Genomic DNA, 26,279 nt, shown 5'->3' with positions numbered 1-26,279 from the left:
ATATTTCTGCTGAAAAGAAACACCATCTTGAATGGGGGGAGGGATGAAAGCCCTGGGCCATCTCTTTCCATTAAAAATGTGCTGCAGTCCTAAAAATGTATCTGCCCTTCTCCCTTCCCAATGAAACCATTGGCGACAGGGATTGCAGGAAAACCTTTCACTGTGGATTTGTGGTTAGTGGTAATGAGCCCACCGACTCCTGATGGTCTGGTTTGGAGCTGGGCTTAAGTTTCTGATTAATAACCTGATCTCTGACCTTGATGTGGGGGCGAGGAGAAGCCGCTGCAGAGATGTCTGTGGGGACTTTTTGCCATCACGATGCTCATGTGCACAGCCCTGAAGGAGCGAGCACGTGGGGCTGAGGAACAAAGAACTGCCTGGGAGTGAGCAATGGAGGGAGTGGGAAGGTGGGAAGAGCTCAGGGGACACGGGTGGAACTGCTGCGGGTAAGGTGAGAGCCTGTTTGCTCTGAGCCTGCTTCCCCTGGCTCCCTCTGCTCTCCCTTCCCTTCCAGGTATGTTGAGCCACAAGGCCATCACTGGCCGCTCCCTGCCGCTGTCGCCTGCTCTCGCCCTGTCCTTCCCGCGGTCTCTTTGGGAAGAGCTGCAGTGGGTGATACCAAGCGAGGCCCTGGGAGGTGGAGGAGCAGAGGATGGGATTCCCCTGCTGTCGCTGTGGCAACGCTGGGCAGGGAAGCAGCAGCAGCAGCGGGATGCGATGGGCGGCTGTGTGGCGTGGAGGGTGCGCTGGGGAGGCTGCGGGGGCCGGGCTGCGCTGACATCACACGGGGAGGTGGCGCAGAGGGAAGGGGAGTGGGAAAGGGAGAGCGGGGAGACTGCGGAGGGGAGAGCGCGGCACCGGGAGTGGGCTCCGGGGACAGGTAAGGGATGCCCGGGGCAAGGGGGGGCTCCGCGAGCTGCTGTGAGATCAGTGCCTGCCTCGGCATCTCTCGGGGTGATGTGGTGCTGGGGGATGGCTCCCGGGCAGCGGGAATATTATACAATGCCTGAACAGCCTGGCACAGCAGGGCTTGGCAGTGGGACAGTGAGAGCAGGTCAGAGCCCAGCTGGCTGGTGCAGAAACTGGTGCAGATGCTTCCCCCCAGGATAGCAGTGTGTGTCACTGGTGCTGTACTGGGAAGAGCCAGGAGTACCTGCACTTCCAGAACAGGATAAAGGGACTGGAGAGCAGCCCTGGTTCCTGGCTGGAGAAGGGGAGCAGAGTTCTCCCTAGGGATTACAGCACGGATCATAGATTAAATTAATCAGAAGTTTGAGACTCCATCCCCTGAGCTGCATCTATCTTAGAGGGGGCTGTGAGCAGAGCTGGTGCACTGGGACCGAGCCCAGCAGCGCGTTTGTGGTGGGAATCCTAAACTGCACACCCCCAGCAGCCTCAGCACTTCCCCTGCCTGTGCAATAGTTCTGGGGAAGGCAGCCAGGTGCATGGGTACTGCCAGGAGGTCTCTGGATGTGGATCCAGGGGATTGCAGACCTGGAAGGCAAAACAACAAAGTCCTTGAAGCCTCTCTGGGTGTCGTGTTGCCTTTTAGCACAAGGGTTGCATAACGGGATCTGTTTTGTTAGCAGAGGGAGTAAGGGTGACAGTCACCTCTGCCCAGCAGCAGCCCAGCAGTATCTGTGTGCTGTGCTGGCCTGTGGTCCCGGGGGGAATTTCATCTTTTTCTTAATCCAGGAGTTGGGCTGGCTCCTTGCTGCTTTGTGGTTTCCCAGCTCTGATCCCACAGCAGGGTGTAGGAACTCTACACCTACACTCAGGCTACACAGCCTTAGCAAACTAGAAAATGAGTTTGAGAGCACCCCACTCATCTGTGCTGACCTGATTCTGGCCTGTCAGGATTCTCAGTGTGTACCTGACTGAGGAAAACACATTTGGGGTCAAAAGCTCAGTGTTGGGGATCCCTGTGGGTGTCAGAAACCAGTACGGAAGTGGAGATGAAAGAGGCACAAAGTAGAAACCTTGCTTGAAATCCGAGAACAGGGAGAGGCCAATGCTCCTGTCACAACCATTTTGTTGAAACAACACATTTCCCAAGGCATTTAAAGGGCTGGGGGCTGTGACCCAGTGGGGCCACGGAGAAATGCAGTCAGAAGTGCTTGAGAGTGTAATTGCCACAAGAAGCATAAATATGCTTTAATTAGAGAAGCAATTGCTGTGTGATGCACAATCCCTCCCCACCAAAGCACACATGCTGGGTCTACTGGGACCACTTGGGAGTGGCCCCGGTGGCCATACCGCTGCTTATGGGATGGAAACTGCTAACAGCAACAGCTTGTGCTGCTCTGTGGGGCTTCTCTGGGAGCAAGGGGTGGGAGCCCCACGCTTGGAGGGTGACAGGCAGTGCTGTCACCCAGGTGGCTACAGGGCCAGCTGCATTCCAAGCCTCTGGCATGGGCAGGGAGGGAGGGGAGGGCCTGTCAGCTGCTCTGTGCCAGCCCTCAGCTCTGCCCAGGGCAGCTGTGCTGGGAGGGAGCCAGCTCGGGATGGGCCCCTGTGCCCCAAGGGGGATCTCACTGGGCACAGCCTGAGCTGGGCTCCCAGGGCCAGTTTGGGAAGGGTGCAGGGAGGAGTTAACACTGCTGTTCTGCAGTTTCATTCCCCAGGTTGTGGTTCTGCATGACCAGCAGCAGGACTGCTTCAAAGTCATGTTCCAACTTGATTTTTTTCAAGGTTATTCAAAATTCAGTGCAGGAATGGCACCAGGACCTCTCACAAACAGAAAGGCCAAGTCACCCCCTCCTAGTCCTTGACCTTCTCTGTGGCTCAGCTGGCTCTCCTTGCTTCCCCCCATACTTGCCTACACTGCAAAAGGGATGATCATGTGAATATTACAAAGCCTGGCATCTGCACATCAGCTGCAGCAGCTGAGGCTCTGACATGCTCCCGGTGCCTTGGTGTGACCCTGTCCCCGCAGCCATGCTCTGTCACCTGTGTGTTCAGCCCCTGCCACAGGCTGTCACTGCCAGGCACACAATAATACAGAAACACATTAACTGGGAACTCGTGCTCCCTCCTGGGAAAAGTGCTATGGATGTGTGAGCCTCTGCAGAGACCCGGAGCATCAGGAGGAGGTATCTTTGTGCCAGGGTCCAGAGAAGGCCCTGGGAGCTGAGCCAGGTCCTGTGAGACATTTTAATCCTGCCTATTTCACAGCCTATCTTGGCCACAACTCCACTGCAGTGAACGTTTTCCCCTTCCTTTGTTAGGGGCACTCACAGGCACCTACTTGGTGTTTGTTTTCACTCCTTATCTGATGCCACTGGGAGCTGGCAGGGCAGCAGTGTAGCAAGGAGAGTCAAGGAGAGTGGGAATACACATTCCCACTGTTGCCTGGCTGCTCTGGAGACCCCTTGATCCTCTCCCTAAAGCCAGGCTGAAATTTCTTTCTGCTGAGGTAGCTGTTTGTTAAATAGTTGAGGTTACTTGAGTAATCAATAGTTCTCTGGTTCCCAACAGAAATATTATCCCTTTGGCCAAATCAGCTTTTCTATCTTTGCTATAAAGCTGCTCCTGCCTCTCAGCTGTTGAAGGATTGAGGTGCATTCCTGATTTATCTGCACAGAACCCCACTCTTCTTCTTTCCTCCTGCCAGCCCCACTTTTTCTCTCTGAGGTTGAGCTGTAAGGGCTGGAAGCACATGGAGAAATCGCTGGAGTCACTGGACTCTTCAGTCTCAGCCCTTCTCTTGGCCCTGCCCCAACAGCTCCTTCTCTGTGCTTACTTCTCCAAGAGAGAGGTGAGAGTCAATGGGATCCTCATGGCCAAGGGCACTTCTGACATAACTCCTAGTCCATGGACTCCAAAACAATTTGGCTCAGCTGCTGCCAGCTGAAGAAAAATTGTTCCTATCCCACAGCAGGAGCTGCATCCCGGAGAACCAGGGCTGGAAGACAAGGAGCCCATACTGAGGTTTCATGGCTGCACATAAATTTTCCTTCCAAACAGGCAAAGGCACCAACTCCCAGGAGCTGGATTTCTGGTTCCACCCCAGCAGCCAAAGGCTGGGCTGTGGCTCTGGACTCCAGTTTCCTGTGACTGAAGGAGGCCACGAGGTTTGTTCTGCTGCTGGGGCAGTGGAAACAGCCTTGCTGTGCATTGTGAGCATCTCTGCACATCTCTGTTCTTTCCAAACCAGAAAAGGTCACAGAGACCCAAGAGAAACCCACTTCCCTCCTTCACTGAACTCCTTCTGCCTCACACATGCTTTTGTTGCCATCCCTTGCTTGCCAAAGGCAGGAACAAACACTGGGGTTTGGCAGGGCTCAGAGCCTTGGCGTGTTGGATGGGAAAGAGGCATTCTTGGTCCTCAGCCCGGGGACAGGGCTCTGCTCCACGTCCACTGCCAGATTTTCCAGCTGCGATTTCGCTGCTCATCCCATGCTGAGGGCACTGCTCTGGGGATGGGGAGCACCCCTGGCTGCTGGGCTGTGAATCCTGCAGGAGATCCATGGAAGGGAGGAGGGAATAGCGGGAGCAGGACCCAGAGCTACGTGAACCCCTGCATGCTGCTGTGGCTGAGCTTCACATCCAGGGGGAAGCACTGGAGGTGCTGCCCTGAGAGGCTTTTCCCAAAGAATGCCCGATTCCAGGGGAGCAGAGAAAGGCAGAGGGAGGCCATGTAAAGCCAGGCTGTCCCTGCTTTGGTTAAATAGGGCTGTTTTTGCTGACAGCTCCTCCTGAGAGACTGCAGGGAGGGATTCTGAGAGGCTCTTGGCAGCTACTGCTGTTTCAGTGTCAGGCACTGGACTTTTCTGGTGCTCAGGGGAAAAGGGATGGCAGGGCTGGGCAGATGAGAGGCTGCTGCCTCCCTGTTAGAAGGATGCTCTGGAGCAACAGCAGGGCCTGATTTCAGAGAAGCATTTGAGGTCTCAGTGCACACTGATCGCCCCAGAAACCTCCTACTCAATTTTCTGCTGTGCACAGCCCAGCCTGAGGCAGCACAGGGGGCAGTTTGCTCCAACACTGGTTAAGACAACCCACAGATGACAAGCCCCAGAGAGGGGTGAGTGTTTCTCATGGTGGTGAAGGGCTGAGGGAGAGGAGGGAGCAAGAAGAGCAATTTCCTGGTTGTGGTAAAGGTGGGTTGTGCTTGAAGTTAGAGAGAATGGGTTTGTGGTCATGGCATCAGGTTGGGGAAAGGAAGCAGCAAAACCCAGCAGAACAAACCCCATTTGCCCTTCCATGCCAGCACAAGAATGAAGGACAAACTACAGCTCCCCACTCCCTTTCCCCACCTTGTTCTGCTGCAGAGGACAGAGCACAGGGGGAACAGCCCTGGACTGAGCTGGGGGCAGGGGCCTGGCAGTCGAGAGTCAGACTGGGGAAAGATCTCAGCTGAGACAAGGGAACCCTGAGCAAGCACATGTTCAGAGTGAGAGGCTCATACATTCCCCACCTGGTTAATGCTGGCTCAGCCCTCTGGAAAATGACACACGTTTTCCTTGCTGTGGGGCCAGAGGGCTGTGCTGGGAGCTCTCTCTGCTCCCCCAGCCCAGCTGCAGGCAAGAGGTGCTGCTGGCAGGGTCCAGAATCACTGTTCTTTCCCCTTTTCACAGCTGTTGCTGGTTATGAAAACGGGAATGTTCCCCAGGCAGTTCTCAGCAGGAACTGCCCTTTCCAGGGCTGACCGCATGGGCTCTTTCTTCCTCTTCCCACCTCCTGACAGCAGTCACAGTTTTGGGTACGTTCTAGTCTTGGCAAAGCCCTTCCCTGCTCCTCTTCCTCACATGACACACAGCAGAGAGAGGCTGTGGCCTGTGGAAGGGGAATGTTTGTTCCTGGACTGAGATCAATACAATTCTTGAGACAGTCCTCCTCCCAAAACTGAGAGAGAAAGAAAAAAAGTGGGATCAGTCTCACACAGTGGGAATTCACACCCCAAACTGTCAGTCTGTTCCTAGCACAGAGATGCTGACACCAGCTCTCCTTTTCCCAGTGCAGGATGCGGGGCACAGCTTGCAGGAACACCGGGGCATGTTGTGCAACATTATTTCTTGTCACATCTGATGCAGAGTGTCCACAGCACAAAGGAACACTGGGCAAAGCTTAGGGAAGGCAGGCAGGAGACAGCTGGGCTTGCTGCTGCTGGAAGCTGAGGGCACAGAGCTCAGCAGAGGGGTCAAACACAGGAGTTACCACAGATTTCAGGGTAGGAAGCACCAGGGTTCAGAGCTTAAGCCAGTTTCTCAAAGAGCTGGACTAGAAGGAAAGGGGAATGACACCAGGCCAGCTTTCTGGCAGTGCTGGATACTCAGAGGACACTGATGGCACAGAAGGGGGTGGATTTGGGCCACATCCTAGCCAGGAGCTTGGGAGTCCTTTGGAAAACCCAAATAATGCAACTGAGCTAAGTCAGAGGGGAGTGGTCTGGCTACGGCCAAGGTCAGTCTGAATAATTCCTTCCACTCTCTCTTCTACTTTTGTGCAGTGAGGCAGGAAGCTGAAAATTCTCAGGCTGATTTTGGGAGTGCAGAGGTGAGTGACCATTGATCATCCTGGCTCTGAGGAACAGATGAGTGTGTTAGCACCCAACCCTGCACTCAGCTCCCTCCCGACTCCTTAGCACACATCCACGGAATTTCCTGGCTTTTTGTTTCAGAACTCAGGGAAAATTCCTGCCACCAGTGCTGAGTTAAATTGAAAGTTGGTAAATTCAGGAGGCTTCTTTCGACAAGGCACTAACCTTTGGAATTGTCTCAAGAGTTTGGTAAAGTCAAATAATAACTGGCTTGGAAAATCCTGATGGTTTTATGACCTTTCACAATGTCTGTACTTCTGTACCCAGACAAGGGTCACCACACCACTCCAAGACATGACCAGAGGGATAAAGGAAGAGTTCTTTTCCTGTCTTTCCCTATCCTGGTGTGATTGCCATTGCTCAGCTCTGTAAAGCAGAGGAATTACTCCAAGCCAGAGCAGCGTGGCTGGAGTGCTGAGCCTGTTCCCATAAGCCCCACTTTGGGATGAGAATTCAGGTCTCTCCACGACCTCCTGACAAGTGAGGGAATGTGGATGTGGCCATTGCTGAAGGGGCTTCAGAAGACCCTGCTGAGGGCAGTTGTCCTTGGAAGTTCTGCTGAGACCTTTCCCTTCCCAGGTGCTTTGTGGGATTGAAGCCCAAACTTCCTTGGAGGCCAGGCAGCCATGGGGACAGGCTTCATCCACCACCTTCCCATGGCAGCAGGTCCCAGTGGTGCTCAGTTCACTGGAGCTTTCTCCCACCAGCAGGTCCCTGTGAGCAGTGGATTATGCCCTGGCAACAGGGACACTGCAACATGCAAACCCCAAAACTGCAGTGCCTGCTCCACTACACAGCAAAATAGGTCATGCATCAGCAAATGAAAAAGGACAGATGGTGTCTGCTAATACAGCTTAGTTTATGGCCTGCAGGATTAACTCACTAGTTGTCATGTCTGCAGAAAATAGGAAATGGGTGGGTCGACTGGAGGAAATGTGTGGTGTGCCCAGCCCTACCTGTGCTGTGGGATGCACCAGCTGGAGAGGATGTCAGAGATCCTGTGAGGTTTTGAGATGTTGCTGAAGGGCTGCCAGTGTCTTTTGGGGGCTCTGGGCACTGGAGATAGTGCCTTGTACCAAGCCTTCCTGCCCACCTTGGATTCCCACAGTCCCACTGCAAAGGTTGGTGCTGCAGGGATTGACGTGAGCCGAGCAGGGATCTCCAGCAGACACAGGGACACCCTCTGTGGTCTCTGCTCCAGCAGCTCTGCAGGAGGAAACCACAGCTTCCTGTCCTCTGCCAGCTGCAGGACAGTCTCTAGTTCAGCCTTTTGAACTCCCAAGACTCCACGTGTCTGCAGGAGTAAGACCGAAAGCTGAGGCAGAAGCCTCAGGTCTTTTCAATGCCTTCTATGTGACACACTGTTCTCCTTTCCTGGAAACCAGGCCAGTGCCTCACTCTGTTCTCCTTGCAGAAATCCAAGCCCGTGCCAGGGCTCTGCCTTGTGCATCTGCTCTCTGAAAGGCAGGACAAACTCTTCCTTAGCTCTCCATGGGTGCTCCTCCTGAAGACTTCACTTTGATCTTGCTGCTTCTGCTGTGGCCAAGTTTGCTCATGTCCTGCAAGATGCTGAGCATCCCAAAAAACAGCTGGCATCAGGAAAATACTCCAGAGCCAGGAGCATGCCATGCCATGCCATGCCATGCCATCTCCATGCCTCTTGGCCTTCTGCTGTCACAGGTGTTTGTCACCACCACCTTCTAACCACAGCCAGCCATCACAGGCACTGAGGTTTTCTCCAGTGACTGATTTGCCTGTGTTTATGCCAACACCAAACACTTAATTGTCTATTTAATGACTCAGGCGAGGAGGGAGTCTGGCTCCTTCCTCCTGCCATAGGGATCTGGCAGCACCCTACAGTGCTAAGCCTTCTCAGCTATAAATCCCCCATCATTAAGGGTAGCAGGTCAGTGGTGAGAGTGACTTGAGAGCGGGGATCATTGTCACTTCTATCCCCAAAGCTTTTCAGTGAGCGTGGAGGTGAATAAAGAACACAGAACAGCCTGTGCTTTTATTACAAAAGGAAATGCTGCTTTTTGTAGAGGGGAAAAGCATGTCAGATTACTATTATAAGTAATTGCTTAATGGCCCCTACCTTTGCGTCATTGCTGAAGTACATCCGAGTCCCTTTTTGGGGTCTCTCCTCAATGCACGTGTGTCACCAACGGGGCCAAGCCCGTGGCCATCCCGGCTGTGGGAGCCCTGCAGGAGACAGGGTGGGAGAGCTACGTGGGCACGAGAGCCTCCACATTCTTCCCCCTCGAAATCTCCCCACCTCCCACCTCTTTTATCAGCTGCTGACAAGACTTGCCATGTGTGTAGGCGGCTCCCAAGCTTCCAAGATGATTCCCCGCTCCCCCCACCTCCCATCCATGAGAGGAGCGCCCAGGATTTCGGGGAGGGGGAGCACAGCGTTCCTCCTCAGGCTGCCGGCCTGTTCTGATGCTTTCAGAGAGCTCCATGTGGTAACTCTCTCCCAGGATTTCACATGACAGCCTCTTCCCCAGAAAGTCACAGCAGGGAGTGGAAGATTGCCGTGCGTGTGGGTGTTAGGAGGGAGCAGAGTGGGATGGGGAGATGGAGGGGAGAGGAGGTGTAACCACAGACTAAACCAGAACAAATCCTCTTGGAAGAGCCTTGCATTTCTGATCCCAAGGTTCCCATCTCCTGCCTCTTCCTCTTCATTTAGAAGAATGTCAATCCTTGTTAAGTCCAGCACAGAAAAGAGGAGTCAAGCACAATCATCTCCTTCCTTCCCTGAACACATCTCAGGGGACCAGGAGAGGCAAACAGAACACGAACTAACTGGATAGAGGCAGAGATGTGCACACTGGGGAGAGCCCTCCCCAGCCACGGGTGTCTTCCCTAGAGAGACATGAGCGGCCGTTAATGACATCTCCATCTGACAAACGATCACAGTGCATGTCACTACGACCCAGTGCTTCCCCGGGGCCCTGGCAGAAAATGACCCCGATGAGCTTCAGTTCTTGCAATCACAGCTGCTCCCCCTGAACGTTCAGCGTCCCTCGCTGCACAGCTCCGGGCTCTCGGGGTTAAGCCTGGCCGAATGCCTCGGGCAAGCTGAGATTGACATCCCTGCTCTGGAGCTGGGACCCCTAAAAGAGGAGCAGGGAAGCCCACGTGCCCCTGGCACAACTCTCCAGGGCAGGGAGCTGGGGGGACACCTCACACTGCACTTCTGAGAGGTTTAAAACTACCTCTGTGCTACTTAAATCTGTCTTCCCTCTCATCTTCCTCCAGATGCCGTGAGTGCAGCACATCTCAGGTGGGTCCTCAGCAGAGAGACCCCTGAAACTGCCATCTGTATTTTGGCATCATGAGGCACCTGGATCCCTTTAACAGCCCTGGCTGTCCCACCTTAATAAGGCCAAAGGTCTCAGCCTGCCCAGCAAAACCAGAGCTGAGTCATTCTCGAGTGTCCCTGTGCAAAAACAAGGAAGAATTCCTGGTGTAAAGCTGCTTCCCTCCTTCCCGCATTTCATCAGCAAGCAGCAACACGAGCTGGGTTTTCTCTAAACTCCATCTGCTCTGCAATGCAGCCTGTCCCCCTTGAATAACCCCCCCCATCCTTGCCTGGGAAAAGTGGGAGAAACCCTGAGGAGACCCACAGACTTCTCAGAGAAAAGAGTCAGTGCTAGGGAGGGGTTCACACATCAGTGCCTGCATTCCAGAGGTTTAAGGCAGATTGGATCTTTGTGTGTCCTGAAATAGCTGATTCAACACCCCCTGTGTCCTGCAGCCCAAGGGAGAAGAGCACCAGGCAGGTATTTCCCATACCTGTGATATTTGGGTCACCAGGAAGGGGGGGAAAGGTGGGCAAAAGGGATGTGGTAGGAGCTGGAATTTCAATTTCATCGGCTGCAAACCCAAACCAACGTGCCTCCTGCGTGTCCCACCGCAGCAATATTCCCGGCCAGGCACACCCCAGTTCCTCCATGCAGTCTGACTTTCACAATCCCTTCCCAGCAGCCCAGCCTCTGCTTTCACTCTCTGAATTACCAAGGGGAATTTTCATTACATCACCAGAGGCGCTTCCTCCTCGACAGTGAGGGAGCTGTCACTCTGCTTTGCAGGGGGTTTTTGGGGTGTGGGTGACGAGAGTATTTCTCAGGAAAGAGAAATACCTCCCAAAAGCAGGTCCAGCCCAGCTCAGCCTCCCCCAGTGGCTCCATCCAGGCTGGGAACGGCACTGGGCAGTGTGGGGTGGCTCCAACCGGTGTCTGGACAAATCCTTCTCCCTGGACAAAGCCTTCCTAGGGGATACAGCGCTTTCAGGCAGCTTTAAAAGTCGCCTGTGCCAAATCCAGCGGGGTCGGAAGTCAGCAATCTTCCAGCTTTCTGCCAGCGTAAGCAAAAGCAAATTTGCCTATTGGAGCTGGGATTTGCAGAATGATTCGCTGCAGCGTTTGAATCCCCCTCCACGCCCCCGCCTTCTGTATCTTTTTTGTTTGGTTTGGGTTTATCTTTTCAAATATCCCCCAGTTTAACGGTCAGGCAGCTTCCCCGCAGCTCCTGGGAGGGGCTGATCTGATCTCACTCCCAATCCGGTGACTTCCCAATCAGCCTCTTTCCTCCCTGGCAGCTTGCTTTCCTGCCCTCTGCTTCCAGTTCCTGGCTGTTTGTCTTGGAGTGGTTGTTTTGGTTTTTTTTTTTGTTGTTTTTTTTTTTTGAATCAAAACAAACTACCGAGTTCAAACTGCTAGTCAGGAACACACTGAGCAGGAGCCTTTGCTCCTGGCAAGGACTGTGGAAACTCACCATGGAAAAACACCTCAGCCATAGAGAACTTGTTCTTAAGTAGCTGGGATGTCTGGACCACAGCGGGGTCCGGACAGTTGGAAATCTGTCTCACAGCTCCATAAAAGCACTGAGTTCCCTCAAATGTATAACCACTGGCAAGAGCTCTGCACAGCTTGGGAGGAGGGAAGATGGCTCTGAAGTCACTTGGATTTACCCTGGCCTCCCCCAGCCTTGCTGGTATCGTGATTCCTCATATAAGGCAGTGAAGAGTCATTTCTGCCCCATCAGCCCATCCTTTCCCAGGAGCTCCAGATGGTTTTGCTCTCTGTCTCTCTGTGTCTGCACTACTGGTAATTCAGGCCTGTCTCACATTAGCTTTTGAGCTGAAACCTTCCCACAATTAGTTAGAGTCTGCTTCTGCGCTGCAGAGGACGTAGGGCTGAGCTGGCAGAGCGCTGTCTGGGAGATCCGTCCCACACAACTCCTGTTGAGGTTTCTCTATTTCAGTCAAGAGTGTGATTTTTCTAGTGAAATCATCAAAGCAAGACAGTCTCTGCTACAGATGGGCAGCGACAGCCATTTGAAGATGCCTCATACCTGGCTTGTCTCAAGACAGAAGTAGTTATTTTCAATATAATCTCGTTTTACACCAATATAACATCTCTCCCTTCTTCATCTGGCCCTCCTTTCCCAAGGAAAAGGGTCATTTTCCTCTGGGAGCTCCATACCACAAAGTATCAGGGAAATCTTCATGCCTGCCCAAGGACCACAGCTCAGCAACTCACTGTTCAGGGAAAATGTGCTCCACAGACACCTGGAAGCATCCCTGTTTCTCTTGGAGCAGAGCTGTTTGGCCCTTGCCAAATTAACTTGCTAATTAACAGTTTTTTTTGATCCCAGGCAGGAATTTACCACTCTGAGGCCAAACCTAAGTGTGGTCCAAAACTTCCAGCTGGTCCAAAGCCCTGTGTGCTGTGGCAGGAATGTGAAGAGCTGACAAATGTCTGGGGAATGCAATCTCTGGGGAAGGACTTGGGTGTAGCAGACGTCTTGGGATAAGTAGTAAGGGAGGGTGTATGGCAGGCACAGAATTAGGGAGAAGGGAGCACAGGAAAAAGCAGGATTGCTGCAGGGCATTTAGGAGAGGAGGATGCTTCATTTGTGCAGGTGATTTACTCCTTCTGTGCCTTCATTCGCCCATCAGACAGGGAAGTGTCATCATTATCCCTGATCTGGGGTCTTTGCCTACAGCAATCCAGCAGCACCAGCACCGAAATCCTGGTTCCTTGTTCCCATCCCAGCTCTCAGAAGGATCTCGGTAATAATAATCAAGCAAACAGGCTTTGCTGAGGGAGATGATTTCAGGAATGGTGATAGCTGGGAGACAGTGATGGAGCCACACTTGTCACATGAATAACCACAGTCTGTCCAGTCAGAGCTGACAGTCTAAGGCAAGGCAGCTCCTTCTGTGCTGATTTAAGAGGCTCTTCGTAGACACAGCAGATCTTTCTGCTTCACCTCCCCTGCATAATAAGAAGCAGCATCCTTCCTTTTAGTTTATCTGGCTTTGGATGGGATGTGAGGCTGGCAGACCCCTCTGGGCATGGGGGAACCCTGGAAGGAAACGAAGGCTTTTAACTTTCTGCATGAGTGCAGTGAGAATGTGGGTTGTAGTTTCAGTTCCTCTAAACCTGGCACTCGGGGAGGAGTTCCAAGCTGAGTAAATTTTTACATGATCCTCAGAAATGTTATCAAGGAGGGACACACAGCGGGGGACAAGGTGGTCCACTGGGATGGATGGATTTAGAGGGGGCTCCTGAGGTTATAACACCCCTCTCCAACGAGAGATGTTAAAAAGCAAACTGCCCCAGGGTTTTTATAAATAGGAACCTTTTTTTTCTGCACAATCCAGCCAAAATATTTCCCCCATTCCAAGCCCTGGGTGAGGCAGCCATGGCAGTGCTGAGTAAGGGATGTTGAGGAGAAGATGTAGAGCTGAAAGGAGAATCATAGAATAAGCCAAGTCGGAAAGAACCCATCAGAATCATCGAGTCCAACTACTGGCCTTATGCAGGACACCCCATGAATGCCACCATGTGCCTGAGAGTGTTGTCCAAACATTGAGGGAATCAGGGTTCTGAGGGGAAAATGAGAGTGCTGAGGGGACCCAGGAACTGAGGGGAGCCGGGTGTTACAAGGAGCCAGGGCGCTGAGGGGAAATGGGGAGCTGAAGGGAGACATGGAGGCACTGAGGGGAACCGGGGGTGCTGACAGAACCAGGAGGCTGAGGAGAGTCAGGCACTGAGGGGAGCAATGGTGCTGAGGGCAGATGGAGGCACTAAAGGGAGCAATGGCGCTGAGGGAGCAATGGCGCTGAGGGCAGATGGAGGCACTAAAGGGAGCAATGGTGCTGAGGGGAGATGGAGGCACTGAAGGGAACAATGGCACTGAGGGGAGCAATGGCGCTGAGGGCAGATGAAGGCACTAAAGGGAGCAATGGTGCTGAGGGGAGGAGGGGCTGAGAGGATCAATGGCACTGAAGGGAGCCAGGGGCTGAGGGGAGCAATGGTGCTGAGGGGAGATGGAGGGGCTGAGGGGAGCAGTGTCACTGAGGGGAGATGGAGAGGCTGAGGGGAGCAATGGCGCTGAGGGGAGATGGAGGGGCTGAGGGGAGCAATGGCGCTGAGGGGAGATGGAGTGGCTGAGGGGAGCAATGGCACTGACGGGAGATGGAGGGGCTGAGGGGAGCAATGGCGCTGAGGGGAGATGGAGGGGCTGAGGGGAGCAATGGCGCTGAGGGGAGATGGAGGGGCTGAGGGGAGCCCAGAAGCAGAGCGGAGGCTCAGCTCGCTGAGATGCTTCAGAGCCACTTACAGGCACCGCAGCCGCGGGACGGGTACACGGACGGGCACCGCAGGCTCCGGGACTGCCCGGGGGCGGTGCCCACAACCGAAATGGCGGCGGCGGCCGCGCCCGGTGCGGGGCGGGACGAGGCGGGGCCGCACTCACCCGGCCCCGGCGCCGCTTTCGTTACAGCGCGGCCGAGGCAGCGCCCGGCGGGACGCGGCGCCCGGAGCCCCCGGACTGATCCGCTGCCTCCACCTCGGACCCCGCCGCCGGTGATACCGCCGAGCTAACCTCGCCGCCATGGGCTCCGAGCGGGACTCCGAGTCGCCGCGCTCCTCATCCATCCACTCGGCCGCCGCCAAGTGCCCCAAGCCCGGCCGCCGCCGCCGCCTCTCGTTCCAGAGCGTCTTCTCCGCCGCCGCCGCCTCCGCCGCGGGCGGCCGCCGCCGCGCCAAGGCCGAGCCGCCCCCGGCCGCCCCGCCGCCGCCCCCCGCCGCCCCGCCGGCCCCGCCACCACCCCCGCCGCCGCCGCCGCCCCCCGAGGAGGCTCCGGTGGTCCCGGAGGGCGAGGAGGAGCTGGAGTGCCCGCTGTGCCTGGTGCGGCAGCCGGCGGAGAACGCGCCGCGGCTGCTGTCGTGCCCGCACCGGTCGTGCGGGGCCTGCCTGCGGCAGTACCTGCGCATCGAGATCACCGAGTCCCGCGTCAACATCTGCTGCCCCGAGTGCAGCGAGCGCCTCAACCCCGCCGACATCCGCCGCCTGCTCCGCGACTCCCCGCACCTCGTCGCCAAGTACGAGGAGTTCATGCTGCGCCGCTGCCTGGCCGCCGACCCCGACTGCCGCTGGTGTCCGGCCCCCGACTGCGGGTGAGTGCTGCGGGGGACAAGGGGTGGCGGTGGGATGCTGCCACTCCGTGCTGGGACAGCCCGAGCAGCGGGGAACCTGCTGGTCTCTCCACGCTGGGAGCCCTTGGGGAGTGGGGAACCGCTGTCCCCTCCATCCTGGGACACCGTGTGGAGGGGGAGACTTCTGTCCTTTCCATCGTGGGACAGCTTGGCAGGGGAAATCTGCTGTCTCCTTAGGGTGCTGCCCCATCTGTCTGTCCTGGGGCGTCCTGGGGAAGGTAGACCCCCGCCCTGGAGGGATGCTGCCTGTCCCCTACACGTGCTGGGATAGCTGGGTGAAGTGGAACCCGCTGCGGGTTGCTGCCTATCCCCAGCAGGTCCTGCGGATGGCATCCCAGCTGGGATGCCCTTGGGACTCACTGTCCTGCCCGTGCCCACGTGGGTCCCAGGACAGCACAGGGAGGGGTGGCTCACCCTCGGTAGGGTGCTGCTGCTGGTACACTTCTGGTCCTGCTGTGTCCCTTGGGGAGCCCTCGCTGCAGGGGTTCTTTGCTTGTCTGCAGTCTCTTCAGGACAGCTGATAGGCCTTGGGTACCAAAATTCCATCTATCCCCATTATCCCTCAAGAGCTCCAGGATTTGACCTTGGGGATTATGAAAACACAGACAAATCGGGCAGGAGTGATATGACTTGAAGGGGGTTTTAGCAGAGCCATTGCTTCCCTAATATAACAGAAACCTTTTTTTTCTGCACAAATGGTTAAGTGTGGATTTTCCCAGCTGTGTGTTTCACTGCCAGTCCTGGGGACAGTGCATGGGGACAACGCTGCAGCCTCCAGTAGTGGGGAAGAAGGGACTGTAACCAGTCACTTTTTCCCAGTGAGGACATGAATACACAGCAGAGAGGAGTGATGTTGACTCACTGTCCGATGCCCAAGTGAGGAAATGTCTGTCCAGAAGTCAGCCCAGCCAAGCCTGATGACTGTGTAGTGATGAACGTGTTGCTTTCATTTTCTCTTCCTTTTTCTTTTAAACGAGCTCTGTTAGGTTTCTGTTTTGGGTGTGACCCAAAGCTGCCTGGAAAAGGGCTTGGTCGGGGAACTTAAGAGAAGTGCTGTCAAGTTGAGCTACAACTCAGCTTGGATGGCAATTCTGGGTAGCAAGAACATGAAAGGAAAGTCTGACCTAGTAGTCGGAATGGAAAAGGTGGTGGGAGGATTGTGAAGATTTAATCTGAGCCTTGTAATAGGCATCCTATGCAAATCAGTGAACCTGGCTCAGGTTACCCATTTCACGGCCTCTTGAGCATCCTGTATAAGGGCTTGTTCCTTCAGAGGGTGAAGTTAACAGCAAACAACACCTTTGTTCCTTTCTGAAGCCAAATCAAGTGCAAGATCTCGATATTTCAGCAGCTGCTGGGGATAAGATCAAGTAGATAGAGCAGCCACGGAGGGAATGCCTCTGCTGGTAACCGGCTGGAGAAAATCCGGTTCCTGCTCACCGAATGTCAGCTCCTTGCCTGTTGTGGTGTTATCTGTGCCCAGGATAAGGTGTACAAGCAGCGGCGTCACCTGGGCTGGCTGGTTGGAAGGAGCCAGCCTCCCCGGAGGGCGTTGCCTCTGTGACAGCAAGGCAGCTTGGAGCCTGATCCCTTCCTCTGGGGGGGCTTGGGCAGGCTGGTGTCACACACGGCTCTTTCTCCGAGCGAAAGCCTCCTCCCTGGTTAGTCGGCGAGCAGGATGAGCCAGGCGACATGCTGGCATCCTCCTCCCAGCTGCCCAGAAGAGCAAGAAGCGAGCCCGGGGCTGTTGGAGATGTTGGAGACAGCTCTAGTGGACCGGCGCTGCTGGTGTGTCTGTAGCGCTCGAACAAAGGCTGTTGGAATCAGCCCTCCGGCAGGGAGAGGAATTAATCACCCTATTCATTCTTCCCAGCAGAGCTTGTGTGGCTGTGCTTATGTAAAATCAGGGTATGAATTATTTACAGCGGGCTTTCCCCGCTGTAGTAGTGCCGGAGTAGAACAGAGCGCAGGGCTGGGGGCACGGCAGAGTGATGTTTGGCACTGAATGTCACCCACCACTGTCACCCGAACTGAAACTCGCCAGCAACGTCACTTCAGTGTCAGAGAATCGAGGCATTCCTTTATTCTGGCCGAGATGTGCAACAGAAATCATTTCATCCACACATGCCTGGCTGGTGCAGTGAAAATCCTTTCATCCCACCTGGTTCTTTACCAGACTTTTCACATATTTATACATTAAAAACCTCAAAGAAATTTCACATTCCTTGGTCTTAAATTACACAATGATTCGATCTCCTATTGGTTATCGATCCCCTCGATGCTAATTCGGCCCTCATTCTTTGGTTCTCTTATCGATCTTTTCCCAGACCAGGTGTCTCCAGCCTCACCAGGGGGTGATGTTTGTCGATGTCTGTTTATTTCCTCTGTTTCTTCTGGCTCCTCCCAATCTGTTGATGTTCAGCTCACCCGGGCTTTTGAAGAGAAACTTCAATTCCCCTCCCCCTGGGCACAGGCGAACAAAACCCCTCCGTGAAATTACAACAAAAATGCTGCAAGTTGTATCACTACCAGTGCCACCGAGGTACCCCACGAGGGCTGGGGTGGCATTCGGTGGTCACCCCCACCGAGGTGACGGCATCAAGGGGCTGCGACAGGTCCCTAAAAACATCCTGTGCCTTCCTCGCAGCGTTTCCTAAATGAAAGAGCCTGGCTGTGCTGCCCGGGGGGAGGAGGAGGAGAACAACTCGACACCGGTGCGTGTTGCCATGGAAACCCTGGTCAATTGATGCACCATCAATCGCAAAACAAATCATTTTCTGTGTTTGCAGCTCCGGGTTTGGTTTTTTTTTTGTTGTTGTTGTTTTTGTTTTTTTTTTTTCCTTTGCTACAGTCAGGTGGTATCGCTGTCTAGTGTTTGTCACACTGCAGCCTTTCCAAAAGCTTGGGAGAAAAACAGAACCTTTGAAGAAAACGGAGGTGTGTGGGCTGAGATCCGTGAATGGGCAGGAGGAGGGATGGAGGAAACTCACGGCCATCCGAGGAGGGGGCTGGAAGCAGAGCTGTGCCATTCCTGGGGTCTCAGGAAGACACTCACATTCTTTCTGGGGAAAACTCAGGGAGGAGAGCTCAGTTTCTCTTCTTATCTCAAGGGATGGAGCCTGAAAATGGCCATTTAAGCCAGCAATATGTCAGAGGTCAGTGGAAGAGGAGAACCACTGTCCATCCCAGTCCTGCCATGACTATTCCTCAGCATTTCACTTCAAAACCCACTTTCTAGTTGACCTTGCCGTGGAGATGTGTTATTTCTTTCCCCACTAGACAGTCCTGGAGCTTCTTTCCCCACAGCTGTGGGCTCGTGCATGATATTTCTCATTTCAGCTCCAGCAATAAAATATAAATGCTGATGATTTTAATTTCTTGAGTGTTTAAAAAAACCCAACGTTTTGAGCGAGGAGTTAATTTAGAGTGTGCTTAATATATTACACTGTGCTCTCCTAGGCTGCTGTTATGGTTTGAAATAGCAGTGTCACAACACAGCTGGGCAGACGAAGCTTTTCCTTTCTGTTTTGTCAAGGGCAGGCCGGGGGGTAGTGGCAGGGTAAGGAAATTTAGTGCAATATTCCTTAGACAAGGGTGCACAGGAATCAAATTCATCCCTCCCAACCCCCTGGGCCATTTGCATCACAGAATTATCATATGGGAACAGAGTGGTTTGGTGAAAAGGACCTTAAAATTCATCCACTCATGGGCTGGGATACTTCCAGGGATGGGTTTTTCCCATCTCTCCTCCTGCTGGGCTCAGGTGCAGGTGTGTGGATGCACAGGTAGAGCTGCAGTCGTGCCTGCCAGCCCTCAGATGTTGTTTCTTTGGCGATGCTGTCGTAGCCTGGCAGGATGAAGTTGCTCAAACTCCCACGGGATGTGAATCATTGTGGTATGACACATTCAGTGGTTCTCACGCTGCTGCCTCAGAGAAGAAGAGGCAAATACAACTCGAGCCACACAAGCTCTAAATATGAAACCTTAAATAGGAGTTATTCTCTTCTGACCACTAACAAAAATACCCTTTTTGCCATATGGGTGTTGCAGGACTGGGAAGGCACTTCTGGGATTGCTCATGTCAGCCCCTGCCAATGGAAACAGCCTCATCCTTAGTGACTGTCAGTCAGATTTCTGCAGCACTGCTTGGTGATGCTGCTTAGGCTTCTGTGTACACGGGACACTTCCTTCTGGGTGTGTCACACTACTGTCACAGTGAGCTGGTTGAGCTTGGCCTCTCTGTCTTGCACAGTTGATTATTTTGCTCCAATTTTGGCTTGTTCCAAAGGCAGGGCATTGTTCTTCACCACTCTTTGGAAAAGAAAGCTCTGAAGAGATCCTCAAGAGAGTGCTTGTTGACTTAGCTACGTAGAGAACTGTTCCACTTTTTTTAGAATCATTCAGTTGATAGAAGTGCTGAGGACAAGCTCAGCTTTCCTAGACTCCTCTGGACCATGCAGCATCCACCCATAGGTCTGTCCTAAGGAAATGAGGGATGTGTGTGCCTGGAAAGAGCAGCCAGAGCCCATCCTGGGAGGAAACAGCAAGGAGTTAGCTGGGCACACTGGGCCAGACAAATCTGCCCTGTGTGAGTTGCCAGTGAGAACTGCCAGCAGTTACTGAGGAGAGAACAACTCAGCATCTCAAGCTGCCTGCATGAAAGGTCCCTGCCCTGAATAACCCAATTAGCACTGCTTAATTTCAGGCCCTGCAGAGCGCAGGAATGTGTCTGGTGTGGAGGCTGCTGTAGCAGTGATCAGGAATGAGAGGGGGGAGGTGGGCTGGTGGCTCCGGGTGTCTGAATGAAAGGGCTCTCACCTGGTAACTCTGTGTTTTAATTCCTGCCCGCAGGTACGCGGTGATCGCCTACGGCTGTGCCAGCTGCCCCAAGCTGACCTGCGAGAGGGACGGCTGCCAGACAGAGTTCTGCTACCACTGCAAGCAGATATGGCACCCCAACCAAACCTGCGACATGGCCCGGCAGCAGCGGGCACAGACCCTGCGGGTACGGACCAAGCACACGTCGGGCCTCAGCTACGGACAGGAGTCCGGGCCGGGTATGGATTTACCCATTTTTCACAAAATATCCCAAGTTCAGAGAGACCCGCTAGGCTAACTCCTCGCCCTGCACAGGACAGCCCCAAGAGTCACACCCTGATTTTTTGGTTGCTTGGCTCTGTGTGTGTGTGTGTGATGAGGAAGCTGCAGGTCTGTGCAAACCTCCTCCCCTCAAAGCCTGAGTGTCTCCTGCAGCTTTGAAACTCAAGAGTCATTTCCCCTCCTCCTCCTGTGTGTTAGAACACATCTGATCTCTTCCAGCAGCACCAAAGAGATCAGTAGGTGATGATGTGCTTTGGGTCCTTTTGTGTCACGGCAACTCCCCTCATCCTCCCCAGCTCTGCTTGTGGCTCTTTTGATCTTGGATGTTCTTGCCTTTTTGCTGATCTAAACCCTGAACAAGCAGTCACTTTTTTACTGTTGCAGCTTCAAAGTTGCCTGGTCGTGAAGAGCAGCTTTCATGGCCGGCTGAGTGTGGGGAGCTCTGCTCTGTGCACTGTTAGGTCTTGGTAATGGCAGGTACCAAAAAAATGCCAACCCACAGAACTCCTCCGCTGCCTGGTAGGAGCTGCTGTGTCTGCTGAGTTTGTGTTCCTTAAGAATAACTGTATTGACTCTGGAAGTGGGCAGTGAGGCCATTTTTTTAAAGCCCTGCCCTACCCCCAAACAAAATACCCTGTTTTTCCTTCTGTGTGAGGAGTTTAAATATTAATTCACTCAGTGTGGAGCTGTCGTGGGTGGTTCTGAGGTGGCTTAGTGGTGTGCTGAGGTCCAACATGGCCCAGTTTAGAGAACCCTAAGAATGGACAGCATAGATCCTGCCCCAGCCAGCAGAAAAACCCAGTTTTTCTATCCTGTTAGGGAGATCCCTGCCAGGAAGGGCACTTCTTAGCCACGGGAAGGGAGGTTTTTGAGACAGTGGTTTCTCCCCACCCCGCCGTGCTGGATCCAGCCTGGTGATTAATAAGGTGTGAGCCGGGCTTACAGCTGGATTTCATCTTGCTGAGCTTTGCAGGGGCCAGCAGAGCCCCGAACCACGGCACAGCCATTGCATAACCACGATCAGATGATGCCTGAATTAGGGAAGGGATGAAAGCCCCTTATCCTGCTCTGCCAGCAGCACGCTGGGGCCTGGGCAGCCTCTGCAGCTGTGTGTGGCTGCAGCCCCATGTCCCCTAAAAGCCAGGTTTGGGGTTTCTCCAGTGCCTGTTCTCCCAGTTGTTGTGTTGTTCTTGGCCCATGAATCACCTCCGTGGAGCAATTCAGTAATGGCTCGTTGTGCTGGGCAGGTATGACTTGTTCCCTGTGTTTAAGCATGAATTCTGGAATACATCCCATTCAAGATTAGAACCAGCTTTTTAAAGTGGCTGTTGTTGCCAGTCCCTGCTGTTGGTGGGGTCTGTCACATTACAATTATCTTCTCTGAGATAAATTAAAGACACGCCGCCCCCTGCGAGCAGCAAAGGTGCTCTGCTGCAGAGAAAATAAAGATTTCAGTCCTTAATGAGAATCCCCTGGTTGACTGCTCACTCTCACAGCAGAGATCCCATCTGAATCCCCTGTTTCCTCCCCTCAGCTGATGACATCAAGCCGTGCCCACGCTGCAGTGCTTACATCATCAAGATGAACGATGGCAGCTGCAACCACATGACGTGTGCCGTGTGTGGCTGCGAGTTCTGCTGGCTCTGCATGAAGGAGATCTCAGATCTGCATTACCTCAGGTGAGCAGGCCAGCAGCACGTGCCTCTCTCAGGCTGTGTGGAGGAGTTCACTTCCCCTGTTGGACTTTCACCCTCCTGCTTCAGCGAAATTTTATTGTTTCTGACCCAAAGAGATGAAATCTGTTCCCACTCTACAGCATTCAGATGCTCTTCCCACACCAAACAAAGCTCCTGATACAATTACTTTTGAGACCTCTTGGTGTACTGAGTATTAAACATAGGCCCAATAGTGTGATATTCACCTTTTGAGGGGAAAAAAAAGACAGAAAACTTATTTGTATTGTCTACCTGCTTCCTAAATTTTGGGTTTTATTCGTGTGCAAGTTGAACTTGGGATTCTCAGGAGCTTATAGGAATTGCTGGAGTGCTAATGCCATTTTTTCCCCTTCCATGAAGCCCCTCTGGCTGTACATTCTGGGGCAAAAAGCCATGGAGTCGTAAAAAGAAGATTCTCTGGCAGCTGGGCACGTTGATTGGAGCTCCTGTGGGCATTTCCCTCATTGCTGGCATTGCCATTCCTGCCATGGTCATTGGCATCCCTGTGTACGTTGGGAGGAAGGTGAGTGTGGGGGCAGAAGGGTTTTTTGGGGTGTTCTCTGTCCTGACCAGAAATTTAGAGCTGATAGAAAGGGTGGATCTTGTCATAGAACCCAAATTCAGTTTTCTCTTCTAAAGCTTCTCTTATCTCCTGGGCTTTGTGTGGGCAGGGGGAAGGTGGTGGCTGATAGCCCTGGTAGCCCTTCAGGCTCAAGTCCTCCCAAATGCATTTTGCATTTCTTTTGTGCCTCTGCTTTGACCCAGGAGCACCCAAGGAATCCCTTTTGAGCCCATCAGCCCTGTACTTGTGGTTGCTTCTTTTTCTTCAACACACACCCTCCTGCTAGGTCTGCTCTGTGAAGAGATCTGTGCTCAAAATGAGGTTCTTCAAGGGCTCATGCAGCTGGCAAGACTGTAAAATCACTTCTTAATGTCCCCTGGGTGTCTGCTGTTCTCACCTGCTGCATTTTCTTCCATCAGATCCACAGCAGGTATGAGGGGAAGAAAACCTCCAAGCACAAGAGGAACTTGGCCATTACTGGTGGGGTCACCTTGTCTGTCATTGCCTCCCCAGTCATTGCTGCTGTCAGTGTTGGTAAGTGGGCTCAGCCCTGTCCCTTCTGCTGGCCCAGTAGCCACTGAGACAAGTGGGTAGCCCAGCCCTGTGCCATGGGGGTGGCCAAAGGGCAATTTGCAGAGTGCAGCTCTGTGTGGGTTTGGGCACAATGCTGTCTCTCATCCTGGTGTGCTCGAGCTGGCCCACAGCCAGCACAAGGCTTGTCTGCAGCACCAGTTGGCTGTGCCACAGCCCATCCTGGAGTCCCTTGTCACACAGAGCTGTCTCCTGTCATGCTTTGGTGGCTGATGCCTTGGGGGTTCAGTGCTCTTGGGGTTCCCCCACTCAGCCCACAGGGCTCCTCTGCTGTCTGACTGCATAACTGTGAATTGGAACCTTTAAAAGTGACAAAAACATGACTGAGAGAGTCCCTAAAAAATATTTTCTGTCTGCCCAACACATCTTTAAGCTCCTCTTAACCCAGCTCATCCTCCTCTCCAGGAATTGGGGTCCCCATCATGCTGGCCTACGTCTATGGGGTCGTGCCCATCTCGCTGTGCCGGGGTGGTGGCTGTGGGGTCAGCACAGCCAACGGAAAGGGGGTGAAAATCGAGTTTGATGAAGATGATGGACCCATCACAGGTAAAAAACTGGTGATGGGAAGGGGGTGAAGCAAAATGCTCTTGTTTTTGCCTCTTGTAATGAAATGCTTTGGGGTCCTGATGCCTCCCAAACCTGAGACGAGATGTCGCAGCCGAGCGCTCCCACTGCCGATTCCAACCCCTGTGCTCTCCTTCCCTGCAGTGGCCGATGCCTGGAGAGCCCTGAAGAACCCCAGCATTGGAGAGAGCAGCATTGAGGGGCTGACCAGTGTGCTGAGCACCAGTGGCAGCCCCACAGATGGGCTCAGTGTCATCCAGGGCAACTACAGCGAGACTGCCAGCTTCGCTGCCCTGTCCGGGGGCACCCTGAGCGGGGGGGTCCTCTCGGGGAGCAAGGGGAAGTACAGCAGGTAACTGGACTGTGGGAAAAGCAGAGGGGATCCCAAGGCCTGTGTGGGTTGAGTGGGTTTGTTTTGGGGAGCTTCCCAGAGTGTGAGTGAAGCTGCTTTGATCTAGGGGGTTGTGTCACGGTGGTTTTGTGCCTTGGTTTGTTGTAGAATAACCGGGTCTAGGAGATCACCTAGGATGATCTGGAACCCAGAGCCACACAAGGTGGGGAGACACTGGCACAGCTTGCCCAGAGAGGTTGTGGGGTCCCCATCCTTGGAGATGTTCCAGGACCAGGTTGGATGGGGCTCTGAGCAGCCTGGTCTAGGAGAAGGTGTCCCTGCCCGTGGCAGGAGGTTGGAACTGGATGACCTTTAAGGTCCTTTCCAACCCAAGCCATTCCATGATTCTGTTTCTGGAGTCTGTGCCAGTCTAGTTCTTTCAAGGAGGACAGATCCCTACTGAGCTCCTTGAGACCACAGAGCTGATGCTTCATCTTAATTGGGAACAGCACAGAGCTCCTGCCTGCCCTGCTTAAAGCTATTCCAGCCCTGTTATCCCAGCCTGGAGGCTTTGATGCTTCCTGTTCTGCAAGCAGGGTCATGGCTCTCCAAGTCAGGAGGTTACACCACAGTTTTCCTCCTAACTTGCCTGTGAGTCAGTTTGCTGGGTAATTAGAGCCACGTGTTGATGTGGCAGCCAGGATGTAATCACGGCTCTGTGCGAGATCCATGGAAATCAGCTCTTTGCAGGAATCGTGTGAGTCATGGGTGTAAACACGGCTTTACCTTCGTCATGGAAAACGGAATGGATTTGCCTAAATGGAGACAAAAACGAGACTAAATGAGAGCAACCACTGGGGTTAAACTCCTGTCACACCAAACCGGGCCAGCTCACAGGGATTCTTGCATTCCCGTGAGGAGCAGGGATGGGTTGGTGCTCCTAAAGCACCTGAAGCGTTTCTGAGGAACCCTCTTCTTTCCTGCAGGCTGGAAGTCCAGGCAGATGTCCAGAAGGAGATTTACCCCAAAGACTCGGTCAGTCTGGGGGCCATCAGTGACAACGCCAGCACCCGAGCCATGGCTGGTTCCATCATCAGCTCCTACAACCCCCAGGACAGGTAGGAGGACGTGGAGTGCTGAGAGGAGCGTTGGTGGAGGCCGTCCTGGGAAAATGCACGCTCTGTGAGCGCTGCTGTGGGTGGTGGGATGGCTGTGTTTGCACCAGGGATCCGTCCTTCTCCTAGCGTGGCAGGAGGGCTGGGGACAGTTTGGGAGCAGCCTCCATGTGTGGGGGGCAGGCTGGGGAGGGGATCTGCAGCCCAGCACCCTCAGGGGCTGTGCTGGCAGTTTGAGGGGACTCTGGAGCTTTCCCAGCTCAGCCCCTGGCTCAGCCTGGGGGTGATCTTGGCTCTCTTAGGAGGATTCAAGGAGAGCAGTGTGTTGTGGGGTGCTGAGCAGCATCTTGCTCGTGTCTGGGAGGTGTGATGCTCCCAGTACAGCCCAGTTGAACCCAGTAACTGCTGCCAGTAACGTGAGGGTGGTTGTTCCTGCAGGGAGTGCAATAACATGGAGATCCAGGTGGACATCGAAGCCAAACCCAGTCACTACCAGCTGACCAGCGGCAGCAGCACAGAGGACTCCCTGCACGTCCACACCCAGATGGCAGAGAACGAGGAAGAGGAGGAGGAGGAGGAGGAAGAGGAGGAGGACGACAAGCAGGAGCAGACGTGCAAGCACCAAAGCTGTGAGCAAAAGGACTGCATTGCCAGCCAGACGTGGGACATCACCCTGGCCCAGCCCGAGAGCATCCGCAGCGACCTGGAGAGCTCGGACAGCCAGTCGGACGACGTGCCGGACATTACCTCGGACGAGTGCGAGTCCCCCCACTGTCAGACTGCAGCAGGCTGCCCACACACCCCCAGGGCAAGAGGTGCCCAGAGCCCAAGTGCCCACCTGAGCCACTGTGCCCAAGCCGAGGGCTGCCGGCTGGATGAGATGGTCCAGCTGGAATGCATCGAAGCCAGAGTGTGACCTGAGCACGCTCCCTTGTCACTGCAGCTTCTGGGCCAGGGTTGTGTCCCTGTTGGCTTCTGTTTGCCATCCTCCAGCTGGCTCCCCCCAGCCTCGCCTCGGGGAGTTGCTGTTTCTTACGTGACAGAAAAAAAAAAAAGAAACAACAAAAAAAAAAAAGGAAAGGAAACAAAGAATAAATTCCCCACCGCCCTCTTTTTGTTTTAATTTATTGGTTCAAACTCTGTGAGGTGTGTAAGAGTGTAAATATGTACGTGTGTCTGTATGTCTGCAACCATCCTAAGGGACTCTTGGAATAAAGACTCTGGTTGTCATTCGACCTGAATCCAGCTCA

General features: G+C 53.9%; 2 protein-coding genes across 3 annotated transcripts in view; one reads left to right on the top strand and one right to left on the bottom strand.

Moving 5' to 3' along the window:
* AZIN2 (antizyme inhibitor 2) overlaps positions 1 to 14,258 on the bottom strand; it is a 30,475-nt gene extending 16,217 nt beyond the window's left edge. The window contains exons 1-2 of one of the 2 annotated variants that reach the window (XM_053964538.1): positions 14,174 to 14,258; positions 8,634 to 8,740 (exon numbers count right to left, since the gene is read on the bottom strand). The gene's annotated coding sequence lies outside the window, so the exon portion shown is untranslated. Of the gene's footprint in view, positions 1 to 8,633; positions 8,741 to 10,683; positions 11,159 to 14,173 lie in introns of those variants that run through there. The other variant, XM_053964539.1, reaches the window with a different exon arrangement.
* Positions 14,259 to 14,349: 91 nt separating this feature from the next.
* On the top strand, positions 14,350 to 26,264 carry RNF19B (ring finger protein 19B). Its single transcript, XM_053964533.1, has 9 exons — positions 14,350 to 15,012; positions 19,903 to 20,108; positions 21,686 to 21,830; positions 22,227 to 22,389; positions 22,848 to 22,962; positions 23,425 to 23,565; positions 23,728 to 23,935; positions 24,901 to 25,032; positions 25,468 to 26,264. Exons 1-9 carry the CDS (start codon positions 14,447 to 14,449, stop codon positions 25,943 to 25,945), a joined length of 2,154 nt encoding a protein of 717 aa, XP_053820508.1. The 5' UTR covers positions 14,350 to 14,446; the 3' UTR covers positions 25,946 to 26,264.
* The last annotated feature ends 15 nt before the right edge of the window (positions 26,265 to 26,279 follow it).

Source organism: Vidua chalybeata, chromosome 25, assembly GCF_026979565.1.
Source record: "Vidua chalybeata isolate OUT-0048 chromosome 25, bVidCha1 merged haplotype, whole genome shotgun sequence".
In the NCBI taxonomy this organism is placed as follows: Eukaryota; Metazoa; Chordata; class Aves; order Passeriformes; family Viduidae; genus Vidua; species Vidua chalybeata.
The sequence above is the reverse complement of the archived record's forward strand: the minus strand, read 5'-3'. Positions and strand labels throughout refer to the sequence as shown.

Coding starts and splice junctions, on each gene's coding strand:
- RNF19B (XM_053964533.1), top strand. CDS start 14,447: ATGGGCTCCGAGCGGGACTCCGAGTCGCCGCGCTCCTCATCCATCCAC. Junction 15,013..19,902: donor TGTCCGGCCCCCGACTGCGG/GTGAGTGCTGCG, acceptor TCCTGCCCGCAG/GTACGCGGTGATCGCCTACG. Junction 21,831..22,226: donor TCAGATCTGCATTACCTCAG/GTGAGCAGGCCA, acceptor CCTTCCATGAAG/CCCCTCTGGCTGTACATTCT.